The sequence below is a fragment of the Rhinatrema bivittatum genome, chromosome 16 (assembly GCF_901001135.1).
Source record: "Rhinatrema bivittatum chromosome 16, aRhiBiv1.1, whole genome shotgun sequence".
Classification (NCBI taxonomy): Eukaryota; Metazoa; Chordata; class Amphibia; order Gymnophiona; family Rhinatrematidae; genus Rhinatrema; species Rhinatrema bivittatum.
In genome coordinates, this window is record NC_042630.1 from 44687341 (window position 1) to 44711264 (window position 23924).

Sequence of the window (23924 nt, forward strand, 5' to 3'; positions counted from 1 at the left end):
GATCCTCAGACACTAATATCCTGAGGGTTCACTCCTGGTCTGTGCACATCAGTCTTTTGCTCCCCATTCCTATGCTATTACTTTGGATTTACGCACCCCAGATGCAGGACTCTGCACTTCTTGGCATTGAATCCCAGCTGCCAAATCTTCAACCACTCCTTTTCTTACATCACCTCTCATTTTCTCTACTCCTTCAGGTGTGTCCACTCTGCTGAAGATCTGTACTGCAAGGGGAGCTTCATCTTAACCTGCAGGATCACACTCGAATAAATGTTTGCTAATCCTTTCATCATTATGTAAATGAAATATAATGGATGGACATCCCATACTCCCAACCTGATCTCTTATTTGTGGATCGATAGCTGCCCTTGTATTAATCTTAGTAGTCCCCACGTTCTATTTCTAATTGCTCATATTTTCATTTTACTCTTAAAAATGGTGTCAGTTTTATCCAGATATGCTTGTTTTTTCTTAAAATGATTTTAGTACTTAGAATTAGAGATGAGCTTCATTTTTTTCTACCGGGTCATTTTTTCAGTCGGACGCATCGGGGTAAATTTTGTTTTTCCTCGGTTAGTTTTTTGGAAAAATGAACAAAAACTAAACGGGAAAAAACAAAACTGGCCCAAAAAATGATGCGGGAAAACGAAGCTAAAAACCCCCCACCCCAAGCATTACAATTCACTTTAATACATTAAATACAACCCCGACCACCATCCTGATCCCTCCCCAAGGCTTACTAACATCCTTGGTGGTCCAGCAGGGTCCTGTGAGGGATTTTTCCCTCCATGCTGTCGGGCTGTCTGGTCTGCCTCGATCAAAATGGCACTGATAGCCTTTGACCTACTATGTCACAGGGGCTACCGGTGCCATTGGTCAGCCCCTGTCACATGGCCATTGGCACCATCTTGTGCTCCTACTATGTGATAGGAGCTGACCAATGGCACTGGTAGCCCCTGTGACATAGTAAGGGGATTGGCGCCATTTTGATTACTGGCAGCCGACGGTCCGAGTGCAGGAGGTGGCTCCCGGACCCCCGCTGGACCACCAGGGACATTTGGCAAGGCTTGGAGGACCCTCCTGACCCCCACAAGACTTGCCAAAAGTCCAGCGGGGGTCCGGGAGCGACCTCCTGCACTTGGACCGTCGGCTGCCAGTGATCAAAATGGCGCAGATAGCCTTTGCCCATACTATGTCACAGGGGCTACTGGTGCCATTGGTCAGCCCCAGTCACATGGTAGGAGCACAAGATGGCGGAGGGAGGGAGGCGTAAATCCCTGCGCGCGAGCGGGCCTCCTGCACGACCTGGGGGCGGGTACGGAGGGCGCGGTCACGCCCCCGGACCGCCCTGGGCCGTAGCCACGCCCCCGTACCCGCCCCCAAAATGCTGCCGACATGCCCCCGAAACGCCGCGACGACCGGGCCCGCCCCCGACACGCCCCCCTCGGAGAACCCCGGGACTTACGCGAGTCCCGGGGCTCTGCGCGCACCGGGAGGCCTATGTAAAATAGGCTTCCCGGCGCGCAGGGCCCTGCTCGCGTAAATCCGCCCGGTTTTGGGCGGATTTACGCGAGCAGGGCTCTGAAAATCCGCCCCTAAATGTCCAATGCCCAGTGAGTGACTTTAATGTGATACCTGTTGAGGTGCAGATCAGTGACCTTTTTTTCTGGCCACACATTGCAGCATCTGTAATGATCAATGATATCTGTACGAAACATATGTCATATCTAATTTATTCTTATACCCACAGGACAAGAAAAAAGGAACAAATGGACATTGAAAACATGACATTGGTGGCAGAATTTATAATTCTGGGACTTTCTGATAATCCCCAGCTGCAGGTTCCTCTCTTCCTGGTCTTCCTAGTCATCTACATTATCACCCTGCTGGGGAACCTTGTGATTATTACAGTGATCTATGCTGACCCCCGCCTGCACACTCCCATGTACTTCTTTCTCTGTAGCCTGTCTCTCACAGACATCTGCTGCACCTCCACTGTCATCCCAAAACTGCTGGAGATCTTCCTGTCAGGCAATAAGACCATTTCCTATGCTGGGTGCATGGTGCAGCTGTATTTCTTCCTAGGTTTCACTGGCATTGAGGCGTTCCTTCTCACTGCTATGGCTTATGATCGCTATGCTGCAGTCTGCCACCCCTTACACTATTCAGTCATCATGAATCAGAGAGCCTGTGTCCTGCTGACAGCCGCTTCCTGGATCATTGGCTTTCTACCTTCTGAGACAATCACAGCCTCTGTCACCCGCCTTTCATTCTGTGGCTCTAACAAGGTCAATCATTTCTTCTGTGAGCTCATGCCACTGTTAAAGCTTTCCTGTACTGACACGGCTGGCCCTGAAACTATATTGTTTGTTGAAATTGCATTGTTATCGGTGCCTGCCTTCCTTGTGACTCTTATATCCTACACCTACATTATCTCAGCCATCCTGAGGATCCGCTCTGCAGAGGGGAAGCGTAAAGCCTTCAACACCTGCTCCTCCCACCTCATCGTTATTTCCATATATTATCTGTCACTCTTTTCAATTTACATGAGCCCCAGCTCAACATACTCCCAGGAGCAGGGAAAAATCCTGTCTGTGGTCTACACATCGGTCACCCCCATGCTGAACCCCATTATTTACAGTCTGAGAAATAAGGAGGTGAAAGATGCATTGAGGAAAGTAATAGGGAAGCTGCTTAAGAAGCCACATGATGTACAAATCAAGGCAGGTTATTAGAAGGAGGAGACTCCAGTTTCTAGAAAGGCTCAAGATGTCGCTCCCTTTAAAGTTTCTGGTTCAATCCCTGGGTTGGGTCTTCCATTCTCAAGTTAGCTATTGCTGCGTATTAGTAGAGGCAGCATTCATAGCCCCATGGAGGGGGGGGGGGGGGGTGGTCATTGCTCAAGGCCGGTTTTAGGGACCAAGATTTTTTAGTTCCAGAATGATCCCTGCCACATGGTCTCTGTCTGAGATTACAGTGACCAGACTAAATACATTGGGCTTGGTGGGGAAAGGGGAATAATAAAATAGGAGAAAACTTGCATCCTAGTTGTGAAGGAAGGCTCCTGGTTCCAGATTCCAACCCTGGTTCTGATTGGGCCCAAAAGGGAAACCAGAAAGAATGCTCCAGTGCAACTTAGCACAACTCTTAGACAGCTGACTCAAGAAAAGATTCACAGATATACAAACCCTTCCAATCAGAGAGGGATCTTTCCTTCATGATCCAGAAATAATCTCACTGAGAACCCTGTGGAGGGTCAAATCTCAATCTTTGGGATCAGTAAATTCCTTCCTCTTGGTATTCTCAGGCCTCTACACACTCCATTATAGCATAAGTACTGTCAATTCTACAGCACTATGACATCATCACTGTGAGAAACAGCCTAATGACATAACCACTGTGCAATACAGACTAACAAGACATCACCGTTGTGACACACAGCCCCAAGTGACATCACTTTTGTGAGATACAGCCCAACATAACTCACTGCTGATAGATACAGTCCCATGTGATATCACAAGTAAGGGATACAGCTCAACATGACATCATTCCTATTAGTTAAAACCAATATTCCCTTTGCATGGAAGACCACTAACTCCTTTTTTCCCATTAGTTGTGCCCAGTCCTTCTGTACTGGGCCACAATTCCCTTAAAGGGTCTTGCATAATCCACAAAATGGCTAGAGTGCACCTGGTAAAGAAAGATGTAAGTGGTCTTTCATGTACCTAACAGGGGACATTGATTTGAACAAATTTTATATTTCTCTTGTGAGTAACAACCACATGTGACATCACACATAAATTAGCCTATTGTGACATCACTCATGTCACTGCATTGTGACATCACTCCTGTGACTTAAAGCTCAGGGCATATTCTTAAGAGTCATTAACTATACAGAAAATGTGACTCCAAATGTCAAGTTGTTTCTGTCTGGAGCCAGTCCATCAGGCTTGGGGTGCCTTAAAATATCTCCTGTCTGCACATCTCATAAAATGATTCACTGCTTCCATCAGTGGGAGCACTGAGAGGAGAGGATCACCTTGCTGGTGGCTGGAAGGAATCAGTAAGTTTTTGCTTGGGACATTTTCTTTTTTAAAAGTACTGGGGCGAAGTTAACTATTTAGGAATATTATTTAGTGTGTTTGTGTGTTTATGCTTTTAATAGTCAGTAAGGCAGCAAATAAACTGAAGTTAGACTGTATTTTTAAATGGTCAGTCAGTAAAGCAGCTAGTAAGCAGTAGATAGTGTGTTTATTTTTAATAAGTCTGTAAGGCAGCTAGTAAGCACAAGTTAGAGTGTTTGTGTATATTAAAAACAAACAAACAAAACAACAAAAGTAGCCAGAAGCTAGAAATAAGCTAGGAGCAGTGTATACCTAAGTAAAAAGGTTGAAAAGTTCAGTTCAGTTACTCACCTTGGAAAGGTGTTGAGGTAGTGTGATTTGGTTTGAATAGATACCAACATTTTAAATCAGTAAGTCTTGTGGGGTCGGTTGGGCAAGTCTTGGGGGGTCAGGAGGGTGGAGGGGTACAATTAATTAAATTTGAAGAGTAGGTTTTTGTTTTTTACACCCCCCCTTGCTCGGGAACAAGGCGGGGGATTAAATCTGACCCCCATCTGAACAGGGGGCAGTTGAATAATGAAAGTCAACTGGAGAATGGCTATGAGACAAGTCTAATAAATCTAAGTTATTATGCCTAGACTTGAAGCTCCATGGGTGCCCAATTGGGATTTGTGTGATCCTGCTTAAATGCAAATATTCAGATTCAAACTTGCATTCATCAGATTCACACTTACCATCTAAGTGTAGAGAGTCACATGAGTCTATAAATATTTGAGCCAAAGATGAAAGTAAATTAGATAGCTGCCCTTGTTATTGATGAAAATATTGCTTGAATTTCTCAGTTAGTTGGGTTTTTTTGCATGTTTGCAAAATTAGCACATATATTAATCCATGTACTACAAACCATACCATATTAGACCTGGGTGATCATTATTCTCAAAGTAAGCAAAAAAATAAAGAAATAAATAACAGTATAGTAAAATAATTAACATACAGAGAGAAATATGTTTCAGATGTTTCTAGAAAACAAGTGGGGAGTGAATTCCAGAAAGATGAGGGAAGCAGATACTGAAAGGGGTGCTGGTGAAAGGACTAAAATGAACCCCCCTAACATTAAGGAGAATAATAAGGGGGGCCCACAGACTCAGGCTGCCTTGTCTGGTTCATGAGGCGGGCAGTGGTGGAAACATGCTACCGGCTTGGATATCCAGAAAAGTTACCATGTTGTTTAAAATAAAAGCTGCGGCCATATTATACCAAAAATGGAGTATGTGTAATTATTATAAGAGACACTGATAAGGGGTGATGAAGGTATGGACAAACAAAATTGAAGGGACGACGGACAGAGGAGTAAGTGGCAGCTGCTAGCATTAATCTAACGGTCCAAGCGACTCCCTCACAGGTTTCTTGCTTTGGACGTATATTTTTAAAGTTTTTATTAATATTTTTTGCCTCTACAGCCAACTTTATTTCAAATTCTCTCTTCGCATGTCTTATCAATGTTTTACAGCTAACTTGTCAATGCTTATGCTTTATCCTATTTTCTTCAGATGGAACCTTTTTACAATTTTTGAAGGATGTTTTTTGGCTAAAATAGCCTCTTTCACCTCACCTTTTAATCATATTGATAATCGTTTTGCATTCCTTCCACCTTTCTTAATGCATGGAATACATCTGGACTGTGCATCTAGGATTGTATTTTTAAACAATGTCCATGCCTGTTGAACATTTTTAACCTTTGCAGCTGCACCTTTCAATTCTGTTCTAACTATTTTCCTCATTTTATCAACTTTTCCCTTTTTAAAATTTAGTGTTAGAACTGTAGATTTACTCATTGTCCCCCGTTGACCCACCATTGTTACCTCTCTCACCAAATCCTGTGTTCCACTAAGAATTAAACCTAAAATAGCTCCCTCCCTCATTGGATCCTGAACCAATTGCTCCATGAAGCAGCCATTTATTACATCCAGGAACTTTATCTCTAGCAAGTCCTGATGTTACATTTACCCAGTCAATATTGGGTTAATTGGAATCTACTATACAAAAACAGTTAATGATGAACATGCAACGAACCACACTTATCTCATAAAAAGACGTCGCAAAAACCAAAAGTTTTTTTATTTTTTTCTGTGCATAGAATTTATCTAGAAATATGGACCATCATACCACCCTTGGTTGATTTAGGCAGTAAGCCACGCTTTCAACCACAACGGGTCATCTTTAATCATCCGTCCGATAAAGTCTTTTGAATTACTTCAATTCACTACTTTATTGAATTTTCTCTTTTTATCTTTTTTTGTCCATTTATAATAAAATATTTTTGATGGTATTAGAGTAAATATATTTGAAGCGGAATTTCCTTACTTGTGCGGAGCGCCGCCGCGCTTCCAAATCTTTGTCTTCAATGCTGCCGTGCTTTATAGGCGAAGATACTCCAATGGTTGTATGTGAATAGATGAAATAAACTTCCGAATAAGGGTGCTCATACAACTAAGAGCTCCTGTAGTCCAACGTACGTTTCGCGGTTGCGCTGCTTCAGGGACTATGTCCTGATCGGAAAGTTGTAGTATCTGAACTTGAAAAAGTGCAAGGTTAATTCCCGCCAAAATCGCTTCAGTATTTAAATGCCTTAATATTTGCCTCCTGACCCCCCCAAGTTGGCCAAAAGTTCCAGTTGGGTCCAACGAGGGTCCCGGAGCGAACGCGCGGGGAATCACGTGACGTCCGCGTCACTCCGACATGACACGGACGTCACGTGCTCCTCGCAAAGGAATACAGGAATGGCAACCTGACTCCCCGCTGGACCACCAGGGAGTTTTGGTAAGTCTTGGGGGGGGGGATTAAGGAGGGTGAGGGGTTTACATTTTTATTTAGGATCAACAATCGCGATTTCCAACGTATTCAACATAGCTATGTTGAATAAGTTGGAAATCCGATCGTTTTCGCCTCATCACTTTTTTAAGTTAAAAAAAAAATAATAAGTTGCGTTTTACATATGCGGTCAAAACGAATGCACACCCCTAACTCCTATCACTTTACTCTTATACAACACACATGGGATTTCTACCCATAGATTCTACTGAACATTTAGTATCTTGTATGATCTTTATCCTATTGGACTCTAAACCCTCCCAGACATAAAGTGCCACACACCCACCAAGTTGATCCTCTCTGTCATTGCGATATATTTTGTACCCTGATATAGAAATGTCCCTTGGTTATCCTCCTTCCACCAAGTTTCTGTGATGCCAATTATGTCAATCTCATCATTTACTGCTATACACTCTAATTCTCCCATCTTACTTCTTAGACAGCTAGCATTGGTATGCAGACATTTCAAAGTGTATTTTTTGTTTGTATTAACAACCTGCTTTTCAGTTGTTAGGGATAATTTGGAAATCTTTAGCTCAGGTGACATTTTACATATAGGCACATAGGCCCATGGACTACATTTGCTTTTATTGGAACCTCTCCATTGGGATGACCTAACTCTCCTGTTTCATTAGTATCCTTCAAGGATACATTTCTCCGAATCATGCACTGCTGAGTGACTGTCGGCTTTCCCCCTTGTTCTAGTTTAAAAGCTGCTCTATCTCCTTTTTGAAAATTAGTGCCAGCAGCTTGGTTCCACTCTGGTCAAGGTGAAGCCCATCCTTTCAGAAAAGTCTTCCACGTCCCAAAGAGTTTCCCCAATTCCTTACAAAACTGAATCCCTCTTCCCTGCACCATTGTCTCATCCATGCATTGAAACTCTGGAGCTCTGCCTGCTTCTGGGGACCTGCACGTGGAACAGGGAGCATTTCAGAGAACTAGGGGTCACGAAATGAAACTCCAGGAAGGATGCCTCAGACCCAATATCAGAAAATATTTCTTCATGGAGAGAGTAGTATGCATGGAATGACCTTCTGTAGGAGGTGGTAAAAACCAAAACAGTGAAAAAATTCAAAAGGGTATGGGATAAATACCATGCAATCCTAAAGGCTAAAGGATGGAAATGAAAAAAACGAGTGCATGGAGTAACTTGATGGAGCAGCGGTTATTTCCCTTAACCAATAAGCCTTGATACTGTTAATGCAACTCCATCATTGCTTTCTGTTTCAACGGCAGGGGGGAAAAGGGGAAATGGATTTTTTCAGCAACTGAGGGCCCTGACGTTTATGATCTGGGGAAAAAATTATAGGGGTAACTTTATGATGCAGTGGTTACTATCCTTAACCAATAACACTGATGCAACTCAAACATTGCTCTCTGCTCCAACAGCAAGGCATAACAGGGAATTGGATTCAACAGCAATCAACGAGGGCTAATGTGGGTAACTGATAAGAATGTGGGGACAACCGGGAACTGGATTCAAACAGCAAATAACCAGGGCCCTGACCCTGACATTTTTGGTCTTGGAAACATATAAGCATGGGGTAACCTATATAGCACAGCACAAACTACTAGAGATATGCATTCGTTTATCATGAATTAGGCAATTTCAAAGAAATTGCCTAATTCGTCGTGATTCAGGGGCCCCAAAACCCAACACGGATTTTCCCCGAACTTCGGGGAAAATCCGTTTTTCGGGTTTGTATGGGAAGAGGGGCACATTTTATTTTTTTTAAATTAAAAACCACCCCAAGCATTACAATTAATTATAATACAAATCCCCCCCCCCATACCATCCCGATCCCTCCCCAAGACTTACTAACATCCCTGGTGGTCCAGCGGGCTCCCGCGAGCGATTTGACCCTCCGTGCCCGGCGTGCCTGCCTCACTCAGAGTTAGAATGGTGCCGATAGCCTTTGCCCATCCTATGTCACAGGGGCTACCGGTGCCATTGGTCAGCCCCTGTCACATGGCCATCGGCGCCATCTTGTGCTCCTACCATGTGACAGGGGATGACCAATGGCGCTGGTAGCCCCTGTGACATAGTATGGGCAAAGGCTATCGGCGCCATTTTGATTACTGGCAGCCGACAACAAGATCGCTCCCGGACCCCCGCTGGACCCCCAGGGACTTTTGGCCAGCTTGTGGGGGCCTCCTGACCCCCCCAAGACTTGTCAAAAGTCCCTGGGGGTCCAGCAGGTGTCCCGGAGCTATCTCCTGCACTCGGGCCATCGGCTGCCAGTAACCAAAATGGTGCCGATAGCTTTTGGCCACACTATATCACAGTGGCTATCGGCGCCATTGGTCGATTGCTCCTACCATGTGACAGGGGCTGACCAATGGCACCGGTAGCCCCTGTGACATAGTATGGGCAAAGGCTATCAGCCATTTTGGTTACTGGCAGCCGATGGCCTGAGAGCAGGAGATCGTTCCGGGACCCCTGCTGGACCCCCAGGGACTTTTGGACAGCTTGGGGGGGGGGTCTCCTGACCCCCCCAATATTTCATATTTATATTGCACCGTTATGCCAGGTATTGGGAAAATTGGGGGTAGAGTATCAGTTGTTCACAGATCATATTCAATTTTGGTTTCCAATTTAGGATTCCCTAAAGGATGCATTTGAAATGCTAGAATAATATTTGTCAATAATAAAAATATGGTTAAATCAAATTGGTTAACATTGAACACCATGTAAGACCGAAATTATATTGTTGGCAAAATAGTGTTTGCATGATGCCAGTGTGTCGAAGATGTCATTTGAAGGAACTGATCTTGTACTAACATCTGTTGTATGTAACTTGGGAGTCCAGCTAGGTTGCAAATTAGTTATGAAAGATCACATTTGTAAGCTGGTGAAAACTGTGTACTTCAAATTGCGTATATTGCGTTGATTAAAGCTATAATTGGGGTTTGATGATTTTCGGTTAGTTATTCATGATAATACTAAAACGTCCCGTGTCACATGGCCCACGGGCGCCAGGGGACACATGACGCCCACCCCATTTTTAAAGATGGCGCCGGCCATCCAATGCTCCTACCATGTGACAGGGGCCGGCCAATGGCACGGTACCCTGTCACATGGTAAGGGTAAAGGGCCATCGGCACCATTTTTATTAGCGCAGTCGATGGCCTGAGAGCGGACCACCAGGTAATTTTAAAATGTTTTTTTGGGGGGTCGGGAGGGTGGGGGAAGCTAAGGGGTCGATTTTTAAGGGTCGGGGAGTGTTTTTTGATTATCGGCTCATGCGCAGCTAATAAACAAAAACCCAATCGGGCCGGACGATAACAATTTTAAGATTTGAATTGGAACCGGAACCGATCAGATTCCGGTTCCGATTCACATCTCTAATGAACATATGCCTGTACTTAAGGACCTTCATTGATTACCAGTATCTATTAGGATCTGTTTTAAAGTGTTAGTAGTAGGGATGTGAATCATTTTTTGACGATTTAAAACAATCGTCAGATATATTTTAAATCGTCAAAAATCATTAGAGCCGCGATACAATAACAATTCCCCCGATTTATCGTCAAAAATCGTAAATCAGAGGAGGGGGGGAGGGCGGGAAAACCGGCACACCAAAACAACCCTAAAACCCACCCCGACCCTTTAAAAGAAATCCCCCACCCTTCCAAAATGTTTTAAATTACCTGGGGTCCAGTGGGGGGGTCCCGGCGCAATCTCCCACTCTCGGGCCACGGCTGCGTTAAGAGAAATGGCGCCGGTGGCCCTTTGCCCTTACCATATGACAGGGCAAAGGTAGCGCCAGCGCCATTTTGGTTCCTGTGACCTGACGTCACGAGTGCAGGAGATCGCTCCTGGACCCCCGCTGGACCCCCAGGGACTTTTGGCCAGCTTGGGGGGGGCCTCCTGACCCCCACAAGACTTGCCAAAAGTCCAGCGGGGGTCCGGGAGCGACCTTCTGCACTCGGGCCGATTTGCCAATATTCAAAATGGTGCTGGTGCTACCTTTGCCCTCACTATGTCGACATAGTGAGGGCAAAATGGTGCCGGCGCTACCTTTGGCGTTTTGGTGTGCCAGTTTTCCCGCCCTCCCCCGATAAAATGATTTTTTAACCTAAAAAACTAAGACGATCAGATTCCCCCCCCCCCTCATCCAAAATCGATCGTTAAGACGATCGATCACACGATTCACATCCCTAGTTAGTAGTAATACATAAAGTACTCTATAAATTGGAAAATGGATGTTTGAGATCCAGATTATAGTGGTATGTGCCACAAAGGGAACTACGGTCTGTGAACAAAGGTCTTTTAGTAACCAGCTCAGTGAAGGAAGATAGCTTGACCATGGTATGTGAACAAACCAGTACCAGTACCAGTACCCTGTACCAGTACCAGTACCCATGGTATGTGAACAAACCAGTACCAGTACCCTGGAATTCAGAGCTGGAGGAGTTACAGCTAATGAGAGAACATAAGTTATTTAGGAAAACTTTAAAAACTTGGCTTTCTAAGGAGGCTTATAATGATATCTAAAAGTAAAGAGACATGGCTGAAGTGTTAAGCAGCAAGGGGACTTAGAGGGGAAGTTCAAGAGTTACTTATTCCTATTGTATGTTTTATATTATTTTGTATTGTTATTGTATGTTATTTATTTTAAAATTGTATGTATGTAAAATTTGTAAATAACTTAGATTGACAAAACACAGTATAGAAAAAAGAGAAAATGAATAAATAAAATAAACTTAAAAGTAGCCCTGAAAAAAATCATGAATAAAGTCAACAATTTTGATTAAGAAGCATTTTTGAAAGGTACCCGTTTGACATTTGGAATCTAGTCAATGTCTAAGACTAAGGATTTTCTCCTTTCTGACCTGGCATTGCACAAATCCTTCTTAGAGAAAAATCCTAATATAAGGCACATGAAATATTTTATTTTTGACAATTTAGAAAAGAGAAATTGCTAATAAATACATTTTCTGGAAAGGCAGCTGGGTCTTGATTCAAGGTTTGTCATGATAGCATAGGTTCCTGGCCCAGGCTCAAGCCATATCCTTCCCTCATCCCCTTCTCCATCCACTTTAGTTCTGATACTATTGGTGAAAAGAAGATATACAGTGAGGAGGGAGAGTTGTGAGGGAGGGAAGGATGGAAAGTGCTGGCTTATGTGCACCTTTGAGCCTTGCAGTTGGATCTTAGCTGCTGGTTGATTTGGGAATACAAAGGAACATGGAAGTAGGAGGTTTAGCATGGGGCCTACAAAGAAAGTAGGATGAGCTTTGCTTGGACTCCTGGGCAGCATGGGAAATGTGAAGATCATCTGTCTGTAGCTTCCTGTCATTTGCATTAAAAAAATAACATGCACAATTTTGAAAATGAAAATGTATGTGCATTGCTTATTCCTCAACCTAACACTGTCATGTGAACAACTCCACTACAGTGCAGGTAAAACTATGTGGGAAGTGGAACTATATTAGGATTTTTGCCACATTCAGGGTAGGTAATTTTTAGACAGCTGAATTCTGCAAGCAAATTCCTTCCTCTCACAGAAATCATTTGGAAATATTTAATAATGTTAGTATGTTCTATGACCACCAAAAAAGCCTAAAAAACCACCCTCTATAGTGCACCTCCAAAGACAAAAATAAGGAGGAAATATTCTTAAAATACTGAGATAGTGTTTCTGGTGCAGTAAATGCTTGGGTTACAACCACTCCTTATTTAAGTGAGTTAACCAAGTTAATTGGATTGTAATAAACGTACTTGTAGGTAGACACTCAATAATTTTTGTGTTTTTCTATTTTTTGTTTTTTAAATGCAATTAAAAATGTCTCTCTTAAATAAATTAAGAACTTCTTGGCCCATATTTATTGAACATATCACATTAAGTGCCCTCTTACAAATGCTCCAGAGTTGAAAACAGCAGCATCTTATGTGTTTTAACGGCACCACAGTGCTCACAGAGCCTGGTTGGCAGTTCATTGTTGGTGTTCAAAATAGCCAGACACTGACAGTGTTTTGACATTCTGTCTGCTTCAGGGGCTCAAGGTGGCAGCCATCATGAACAGCACACTCAGCAGTTACAATCCGATTAACTTGGTACACTCACTTAAATAAAGAGTGGTTATAACCCAAGCATTTAATGCACCAGACACACTATCTCACTCTATCTCAGCTTTTAAGAATATTTCCCCTTCATTTTTGTCTTTTGAGGAATATTTATTAATGCACAAAAAGCAAATATTTTCAGAGGAAAGAATGCTCTAGAACAAATGATTATGGTGGGAGTCTCCAAGGCAGTAAATAGCAGCATAAAAAAATACCTCTTTCTTAGAAAGGATGGAGGAATCATGAAATGGGACTTTCAGATCAATTAGTTTTTCCCATGAAAAGAATTTTCCTTTGCTTTCAAGACAAGAGTTCCTTTAAAATACTTTCTTGAAGGATCTTATGTAAAGCATTTTGAAAGTATAACTGTGTGATATCAACTTGATCCACCAGTTTATGTGGTTGCAGATATTCTCAAGGAAGTTCAGTGGATTAACCTGATCAATAATACACCAGTAGAAAACAAGAAATAAATGGGTATGAAGCGGTGCTGGACAATCTGAGCTTGTATTTTATTTTTAGAAATACAACTACAGTGTTCCATCTTTATCAAATGCTTAGTTCTTCCCACATATAATTTGTACATGGGCAGATGATAACATATAACACTTATAAAGATGTACAATTGGTCATATTCATCATTGTATATGTACTTATCCAGGTGATGCATCCCGCCATGTTTCTCTACTAATTGTCAATGTACAAAACAAATAGTCACCACATGGGGAGTGACCTTTTACATAGGATGCATTGTCATTTCAGTCACATCAAGCAAAACTGATTTTACCAATAAATCTGATTGCTTCCTCAAATTTATGCAATTAAGGGAAGCGTGTGGGATACTGAAGGTAATTAAACATGCCAGTGCTTATAAATCAGTGAAGCTACCTTGGCTCCCAATATTTTAATGTCTGTAAGTTTCTTCTACATTTCTTTGAATCTTGCTTTCTCTATGCTTCCTTTTTCTACCAGTTCATCTTGACTTGTCATCGCTATATATGATAATGTTTTTTAATTTGGTCTGCCTCTATTATCCTATTTTTTCCTCTTCTTTGATTGGTTAAATTCTTGCGACCCTAACTTACGGTTTAGGATCTTTGTCTCTTCAGGTTCCTTGATATTAACCTCTCTATTATTACTGGTAGTGGTTACTTCCCTCTCTAGAAAATTCTCTGACAGAAAAAATCCCCTCCACTTTAATAGCCACCACCCACATTCCCTTAGATATAACATTCCTACAGGCAAATTCCTGTGACTTTACCACCTGTGTTCCTCCCAAGAAGATTTTGTTATGCATGCCTGTGTGATGGTGAAAAACATTTTTGCACATGGCTATCCTATTTGTGTCATTAAAAAGGCCTTTAAACATGCTTAATTTGGGCCAGATTTTCAAAGGGGTATGGGCATAAGATACGTGCGTACTCCCCGAAAACCGGGCCGAAGGTCTCCCTGCACGCTCCGAGCCTATGTTGAGTAGGCTCGGAGGCACGAGCAAGCCCCGGGACGCGTGTACATCCCGGGGCTTTCCTGGGGGGGGGGGGGGGGGGTGTCGCAGCAGCACGTCATTTGGGGGCGGGGCCACAGGCATGGTTCTGGCCTGGGGGCATGGCTGAGGCCTCCGAAATGGCTTCTGGGCCTGGGAATCGCGCGCCGGGCCAGCCCTGACTCAGGCAGGCGTAACTTGTGCAACAAAGGTAGGAGGGGTTTAGGTAGGGCTGGGGGGGTGGGTTAAGTAGGGGAAGGGAGGAGAAGTTGCGGGGGGGGGGGGAAGGGGTGGAAGGAAAGTTCCTTTCGAGGCCGCTCCAATTTCGGAGCTGCCTTGGAGGGAACGGAGGCAGGCTGCGTGAGCCGATCCCGGATTTTAACAGATACACGCGGCTACGCGCGTATCTATTAAAATCCCGCATACTCTTGTTTGCGCCTGGTGTGCGAACAAATGTACGTGTGTGCGCAAATTTGTAAAATCTACCCCTTTGTGAACTGTGACCTTTTCTACCCTGGACTGTAGCTACATAAGTTTGTTTCTGTGGAAAATCTGCCTTCACAACAACAAAACTGTAGAGATGTGCTTCGGGTTTAATTTTCGTGTCGGGCTTTGTTTCGGGGCCCCCCCTCGGGAATTTCATTTTTTCCCCGGTTCTGGGTTGTTTTTTTGGGGGGCCCAGATTTTAGGGTTAGCGTGTGCTAACTCCCGATAGTGTGCACTAATGTGGCAGAGTTAGTGTGCACTCTCTGGGAGGTAGCGCAAACCCGGCTAACCTGAAAATGAATTATTTCTGAAATTTTGGAAAAAATTCAATCATTTTTCCATTCTCCTGAACCTTTCCAAATTAGGCAAGTTCATTGAAATTGACTAATCTGGGAAAAATGATTGCACATCCCTACAAAACAGTGCAAACATCTACTGGTGCTTGGTCTCTGTGGCAAGATTCAGAGGGAAAGCAAGACTTGCACATTTACCTTTGACTCGGTTCCTATCCATAGGCAAAGATTTGTGACCTTTATCCCCACAGTGAACATTTGAAACTTGCCCCCTTGAAAGTCCCCAGAAAATCAGATTATTTCATAGCTTGATTATCCTGGATTTCTTACACAAGTGACTAATCACTATGTGAGTTAGGTGTCATATAAGTCTAAAGATACAGAAAAGAAAAGCATGGGTCTGTGTGCCTGGAGATCAGATCCCAGAGGTGCATATAAACCTACTTAAACACTCCAAGCCATTCATTCCAGAGACGCAGCATTCACTGGACAAGAAGGCAAGTAATGGCAGCAGACTTTACTTTACTATAGGATCTGCTCAATTCTTTTTTTCAATATCAAGCTTCCTCTGATACGAACTGTAAAAAGTACTTATACTAAAAGCAGGGTTTTCATGTGAATGAATAATTTCTTGACTAGTTAATCACTGGGTCCAGATACAAATGTGTTCATTCTAGATTTATAAAACAAATTCTGCTTTTCTGTAATGTCTTTGGGGGTAGAAGCTCAAAAGTTGATCCCATTACCTCAATAAACCTGAGAATCGGGTCACTTTTAGAGTGGCAGGATCTGAAGTGTAATTTAGGAGGAATCACAATTGATCTGGTGTACCCTCAACAGAGCACCAGCAACTTAAACATACGGAGAGAGGGAAGAATGTTTCTTGGTGGTTATGCAGTGATATCTCTTGTCATATAAAAGGTCATGACATTTAAAGAGAAACCATCTTCAGATCTCTAATTGAAATCAGTGTTTACATAGTAACAAAATAAATGACATCAGAAAAAATGGTAGATCAAGTCTGCCCAGAAAGTTGCATATGGTAGTATTAGTAGTTGCCTTGTAGGTTACCCCTATGCTGGTTTTTTTAAATCCTAAATAGATGCTAAACTTAAAAATCAAACATTTTATTGCTTGGTTTTAATTTCCCATACATTCTATCAATTCATTGATGCCACAGAGAAGGAAGGAGAAACTATTCTCAAACTAAGAAGTCCAGTGATTTCAGGAACATTTTGAGAGCTGCCTCAAACACAAGCTCATGCAAATTCAAGTTGATTTGTTTTGCTACTGTGCTGCGTGGAATCTTTAACCTGTCAGTACTGATGCTATAAAGGGAGGGTGTGCTGTTTTGTGTTGAATCATTTAAAGTATGGGAGACTGAATCCTTCAGTTTGTGAGACTGAAGGATTCAGTCTCCCATACTTGCATAAATAACATTTGAAAATTGCTATGATAGAAATTATATTTATACGTGTAACACCTTTGAAAATTATTCCTTGTGAGCGATCACAAGCTGCATTGAGTCTTCCAGACTCAGCTGCCCCTTCCTTACTCACTTTTCTGGTCAGCTAAATGTATTTTCTAAACAATTTAGCCAAGGTTTGTGGAAAGGTAGAATCTAACTCACTCAAAATAAATAAATAATGTTAAAACACTTGCAAGACACTTCATTGTATGATTTCACAGCAGATTATGAAAATCCTGGATTTGTTTTGCCATTCTGCATATGATTTTTAATTTTTTTTATTATCTTACTGTGAGGAAACCTTGGCAACAATCACCATTAGAAATATTCACTAGAATGAGTCCCAGAAGTGCCTTCTTCATCATTTTGTGAAATCAGACAGCAGGATGCTAATAGCAAGGACCCTCTTGAAAAACATTTAATTCCTGCGGCAGTGCCATAAACAGCCATTGATAACTTCTAGGGGACACAATGGGGGGAAAAATGCAGGCTTCCTTCTAATCCTCCTCTTCCTTAAACCCATCATTCTCTGTAATTCTTATTATTCCACTTTTGATCTTCTTGTTTTCATATATATGTTTAAAGAAAGTTTTTACTAATTGGCAAATACAATGGCTGAGTCATTCACCGCCCTTCCCTGCCTCCCTTTGTTTCTCCTGCTGATTTTGCCGAACCATCTCTTTTTGAGTCTATATTTTTGCTGTGCTTTGTTTGCTCTTTTCTCCTACTTCATTGCTGAACCACATCAGTCTTTTCATTTTCTTCCCCTTCCTATAACTCCCGACACAATGATTTGACAATTCAGTTTCTCTTTTGCATTGCTGCCCATTCCTTCTCTGCAACACGTAGATCCACTACTCTTTTGCAGAGTTTTCCCTAAAAAGAAGATTTGTTTTCTTAGACACATGTTCGGAATCTAGTGCCCTTCTTCAAGCATAGTTTGCATTTGATCCAGTGTTTCCGTAGAACCACACAATAAGGTGATCCCTGGATCACAGATTGTCCCCTACCTTAACATCAGTGATAATGTCTCCATTTGTCAATGCCAGGTCCAGAATCAGCTTCTCTAAATACGGCTCTTTAACTAATTGCTTGAGCAATAGTAATTGTATAAGGAGTTAAATATACCTTCATTTCTAGTGGATCCAGCAACTGACACTTTCCAAGCTACATCTGATAGAGACAGGTCACTCAGTAACAGTACCTCACTTTTACATGCTATCATTTCTTCAGCTTTTATCAGGTCTGTCATCTACTTCCCCACTCTGATAGCAACTAATAGATTACACCGACCCAGATATTATACCCCATCATGATAACTGAGAGTGAATCAGCTGCCCCTTACTCACTTAGCATCAGATGGTTGATGACTTAAAGCAATGCCACTTTTCTGTACTTTTTACATTGTGCATTCACATACATCACTTCCTGAGGACAATACTCAGGTAGAAGTCAAGCAAGAGTGCTGAACTTTTTCTCAATTTTTTTTTTATAATAAGGTGGTTCACCTTCTTAAAGCACAGCTCGCATTAAATTCAGTAACAGCATCTGAGCCCGTTTTTGATAATGTTAGCAAATGGGAACAATCTGAAATCGCATCCTCTGCTGAAATTGTTCATATTGTATCAAATATGAGTAACACCTTCTGCCCCTTAAATGATTATTGTCACACTTTTATGAAGGTGTTCAGGGAGGGTCTCAGTGGCTTCCTTGTTCAGTTTAAAATAAAACTAACATGGCTACTTTTTATTTAGACAATTATTGCTATTATATTATTATTGTTATTGTTATATTCCTACCCTCCCTTTCTTAGCTAAAGATGTGGAAAATGTGATATTAAGAACATAAGAACATAAGAAAATGCCATACTGGGTCAGACCAAGGGTCCATAAAGCCCAGCATCCTGTTTCCAACAGTGGCCAATCCAGGTAATAAGAACCTGGGCAAGTACCCAAAAACTGTCTATTCCATGTTATCATTGCTAATGGCAGTGGCTATTCTCTAAGTGAACTTAATAGCAGGTAATGGACTTCTCCTCCAAGAACTTATCCAATCCTTTTTTAAACACAGCTATACTAACTGCACTAACCACATCCTCTGGCAACAAATTCCAGAGTTTAATTGTGCGTTGAGTAAAAAAGAACTTTCTCCGATTAGTTTTAAATGTGCCCCATGCTAACTTCATGGAGTGCCCCCTAGTCTTTCAACTATCTGAAAGAATAAATAACTGATTCACATCTACCCGTTCTAGACCTCTCATGACTTTAAACACCTCTATCATATCCCCCCTCAGTCGTCTCTTCTCCAAGCTGAAAAGTCCTAAACTCTTTAGTCTTTCCTCATTGGGGAGTTGTTCCATTCCCTATATCATTTTGGTAGCCCTTTTCTGTACCTTCTCCATCGCAATTATATCTTTTTTGAGATGCGGTGACCAGAATTGTACACAGTATTCAAGGTGTGGTCTCACCATGGAGCAATACAGAGGCATTATGACATTTTCCATTTTATTCACCATTCCCTTTCTAATAATTCCCATTCTGTTTGCTTTTTTGACTGCTGCAGCACACTGTACTGATGATTTCAATGTGTTATCCACTATGACACCTAGATCTCTTTCTTGGGTTGTAGCACCTAATATGGAACCCAACATTGTGTAATTATAGCTGGGTTATTTTCCCTATATGCATCACCTTGCACTTATCCACATTAAATTTCATCTGCCATTTGGATGCCCAATTTTCCAGTCACACAAGATCTTCCTGCAATTTATCACAATCTGCTTGTGATTTAACTACTCTGAACAATTTTGTGTCATCTGCAAATTTGATTATCTCACTCGTTGTATTTCTTTCCAGATCATTTATAAATATATTGAAAAGTAAGGGTCCCAATACAGATCCCTGAGGCACTCCACTGTCCACTCCCTTCCACTGAGAAAATTGCCCATTTAATCCTACTCTCTGTTTCCTGTCTTTTAGCCAGTTTGCAATCCACGAAAGGACACCGGCACCATTTTGATTATTATTATATTGAAGCATCTTCATGAGTTTATTGAAGATCATACATTACTTGATGTTTATTAGTTTGGTTTTAGAGTGGCATATAATATGCAAACATTACTTTCAAGCTTTGATGTATATCACCATGGAGTTGATAATGGTAATTGCTTTTTTTGGTCATGTTGGACACATCCTCTGGCTTTGATACTATTGACCATTCTATTATGTTGCAACAAATGAAATAGATAGGTTTATCGCCCACTATGTTAAACTGGTTTACTTTGTTTTTGACATCTTGTTCCCAAAGGATATTTTCTCCCTGGGTCAAAATCATCTTTCTTTTCACTGAAGACAAGAGTTCCAAAGGATTCAGCACTAGAGATGTGATTCAGCTGAACCTTTTGGTTCGGTCTTCGTTATCGGCCCGCCGTGGGAAATTTTGTTTTCCCGCGGTTCGGGCTAATTTTTTTTCAGCTGCCCCAAAACGAAAAACCCCAACCCTTCAAATTTAATTAATTACAACCCCCTCACCCTCCCAACCCCCCAAAAACTTGTGAAAGTCCCTGGTGGTCCAGCAGTGGTCCCGGGAGCAATCTCCCACTCTCAGGCCATCGGCTGCCAGTAATCAAAATGGTGCCGGTGGCCCTTTGCCTTACCATGTGACATGGGCTATCAGTGCCCTTGGCCGGCCTCTGTCACATGGTAGGAGCAATGGATGACTGGTGCCATCTTAAAAACTGGTGCGGGCCATCCATTGCTCCTACCATGTGACAGGGGTTGACCAATGGCACCAGTAGCACCTGTCACTTGGTAAGGGCAAAGAGCCACCAGCACCATTTTGATTAATGGCAGCTGATGGTCCGAGAGGGGGAGATCGCTCCTGGTACCCAACTGGACCACCAGAGATTTTATACAAGTCTTGGGGGGGTTGGGTAAGTCTTGGGGCTCAGGAGGGTGGGGGTTTGCAATTAATTAAATTTGAAGGGTTGGGATGGGTTTGGGCATTTTTTAATGTGCCCTTCCTCCCCCCCCCAAGAAAATGATAAGAAAACCACACAAAATTCCGTGGGTTTTCCTATCATTTCGTCAACCCCCCTGAAATGCATCAAAATAGGAAATATCATCTTTATTTCCTATTGCATTGCAAACAAATGCACATCCCTATTCAGCACTGTTTGTGACACAATTGAATCATTATATATTTCCAATATGTCAATTCTTAGCTAATCTAGATATGGGTTATTGGCTTTATGATGACAACATCCAGTTTTTTGTATCAATTCAACAAACTGTTACAGAAACATTGTGTAAAGGATAGGAGGGGTGTGCACCCTTAGTGCTGCAGCATAGTTGATGCAGCATCGAGGGTAAACCCCTGATGACTACGCTGGCAGCCCTGTAGCAAGACAGTCTGAAGATTCACTTTCACCAGCCAACTTATCTGCAGGATGAGCCCTTGGATTCTGGTGGCCGGCAGAACATAGATGGATCTCTAAGGCAGAGGTGGTACTTAAGAGTCTAGAGACACACCAGAGACAGAGTAAATAGCATAAGAAGACCAGAGGAGAGAATGTCAGGACAGGCAGCAGGCAAGAATAGTCAGGGCCAGGCAAGGAGGCAGTTCCAGGCAGCAGAGAATCATAGTCAAGTCCAAACAAGAGGTCAAGATCTGGAGTGACAAGCCATTGGTGGACATGGACACACAAAAGACACTGGAAGAAACAACAAGGAAGACAGGATGGATGGGGCTGGAGTGCAAGACAAGGCTGGAAGCCAAATTAAGGATTTTAGGTAGGAAGCTGAAATCCAGAACCTCTAAGGTTGCATTCTCTGAACTGCTTCCTGTTCCACGTGCAGGTCCCCAGAGGCAGGCAGAGCTCCAGAGTGTCAATGTGTGGATGAGATGATGGTGCAGGGAAGAGGGATTAAGCTTTATTAGGAACTGGGGAAACATTTGGGGAAAGGGGAGACTTTTCCGAAAGGATGGGCTCCACCTTAACCAGACTGGAACCAAGCTGCATGGTTCAGAGAAATGTATCCTTGAAGGATACTAATGAAACAGGAGAGTTAGGGCATCCCAACAGAGAGGTTCAATTAAAAGCAAATATAGTCCATGTGTCTATAAGTACAAAATCACCTAAGCTAATGATTTCCAAGTTATCCCTAACAACTGAAAATCAGTTTGTTAATACAAACAAAAAACACACTTTGAAATGTCTGTATGCCAATGCCAGCAGTCTAAGAAATAAGATGGGAGAGTTAGAGTGTATAGCAGCAAATGATGAGATTGACATAACTGGCATCACAGAGACTTGGTGGAAGGAGGATAAACAATGGGACAGTGCTATATCAGGGTACAAATTATATCGCAATGATAGGGAGGATCAACTTGGTGGGGGTGTGGCACTTTTTGTCTGGGAAGGTATAGAGTCCAATAGGATAAAGATCATGCAAGAGACTAAATGCTCAGTAGAATCTATATGGGTAGAAATCCCATGAGTATTGGGTAAGAATATAGTGATAGGAGTATACTACCATCCACCTGGACAAAATGGTCAGTCAGATGATGAAATGTTAAGAGAAATCAGGAAGCTAACCAATTTGGCAGTGAATTAATAAGGTGAGATTTCAATTACCCCAGTATTGACTGGGTAAATGTAACATCACGACTTGCTAGAGACATAAATTTCCTGGATGTAATAAATGACTGCTTCATGGAGAAATTGGTTCAGGAACCAACAAGAGAGGGAGCTATTTTAGATTTACTTCTTAGTGGAACACAGGATATGGTGAGAGAGGTAATGGTGGTGGGGCCACTTGGCAACAGTGATCATAACATGATCAAATGTATACTAATATCTGGAAGGGGGGCAATAAGTAAATCTACAACTCTAACACTAATCTTTCAAAAGGGAAACTTTGATAAAATGAGGAAAATAGTTAGAAAAAAACTGAAAGGTGCAGCTGCAAAGGTTACAAGTGTTCAACAGGCATGGACATTGTTTAAAAATACAATCCTAGAGGTGCAGTCCATATGTATTCCACACATTAAGAAAGGTGGAAGAAAAGCAAAACGATTACAGTCATGGTTAAAAGGTGAGGTAAAAGAGACTATTTTAGCCAAAAAAAAAATCCTTCAAAAATTGGAAGAAGGAGCCATCTGAAGAACATAGGATACAAGATAAGCATTGTCAAGTTGTGTAAAACATTGAAAAGACAGGCGAAGAGAGAATTTGAATTGAAGTTGTCCATAGAGGCAAAAACTCATAATAAAAACTTTTTAAAATATATCCAAAGCAAGAAACCTGTGAGGGAGTCAGTTGGACCATAAGATGACAGAGGGGTTAAAGTGGCTCTTAGGGAAGGTAAGGCCATTGCAGAAAGACTAAATTAATTCTTTGCTTCTGTGTTTACTAATGAGGATGTTGGGGAGAAACCAGTTCCGGAAATGGTTTTCAGGGGTTATGAGTCAGACGAACTGAACAAAATCACTGTGAACCTGGAAGATGTAGTAGGCCAGATTGGCAAAATAAAGAGTAGAAAATCACCTGGACCGGATGGTATGCATCCTAGGGTACTGAAGGAACTCAAAAATGAAATTTCTGCCCTATTAGTTAAAATTTATAAACTATCATTAAAATCATCCATTGTACCTGAAGACTGGAGGGTGGCCAATGTAACTCAAATATTTAAAAAAAAGCTCCAGGGGCAATCCAAGTAGCTATAGCTGGGAAAAATAGTGGAAACTATTCTCAAGATCAAAATTGTAGAGCATATAGAAAGACATGGTTTAATGGAGCACAGTCAACATGGATTTACCCAAGAGAAGTCTTGCCTAACAAATCTGTTTCATTTTTTTGAAGGGGTTAATAAACATGTGGATAAAGGTGAACCAGTAGATGTAGTGTATTTGGATTTTCAGAAGGCATTTGACAAAGTCCCTCATGAGAGGCTTCTAAGAAAACTAAAAAGGCATGGGATAGGAGGCGATGTCCTTTCGTGGATTCCAAACTGGTTAAAAGACAGGAAACAGAGAGTAGGATTAAATGGTCAATTTTCTCAGTGGAAAAGGGTAAACAATGGAGTGCCTCAGAGATCTGTACTTGGACCGGTGCTTTTCAATATATATATATATATATAAATGATCTGGAAAGGAATACGATGAGTGAGGTTATCAAATTTGCGGATGA

General features: G+C 42.0%; 1 protein-coding gene across 1 annotated transcript; it reads left to right on the forward strand.

Moving 5' to 3' along the window:
• The first annotated feature begins 1769 nt into the window (after positions 1 to 1769).
• Positions 1770 to 2735, forward strand: LOC115077576 (olfactory receptor 5B21-like). Its single transcript, XM_029579872.1, has one exon. It carries the CDS (start codon positions 1770 to 1772, stop codon positions 2733 to 2735), a length of 966 nt encoding a protein of 321 aa, XP_029435732.1.
• Positions 2736 to 23924: the final 21189 nt, after the last annotated feature.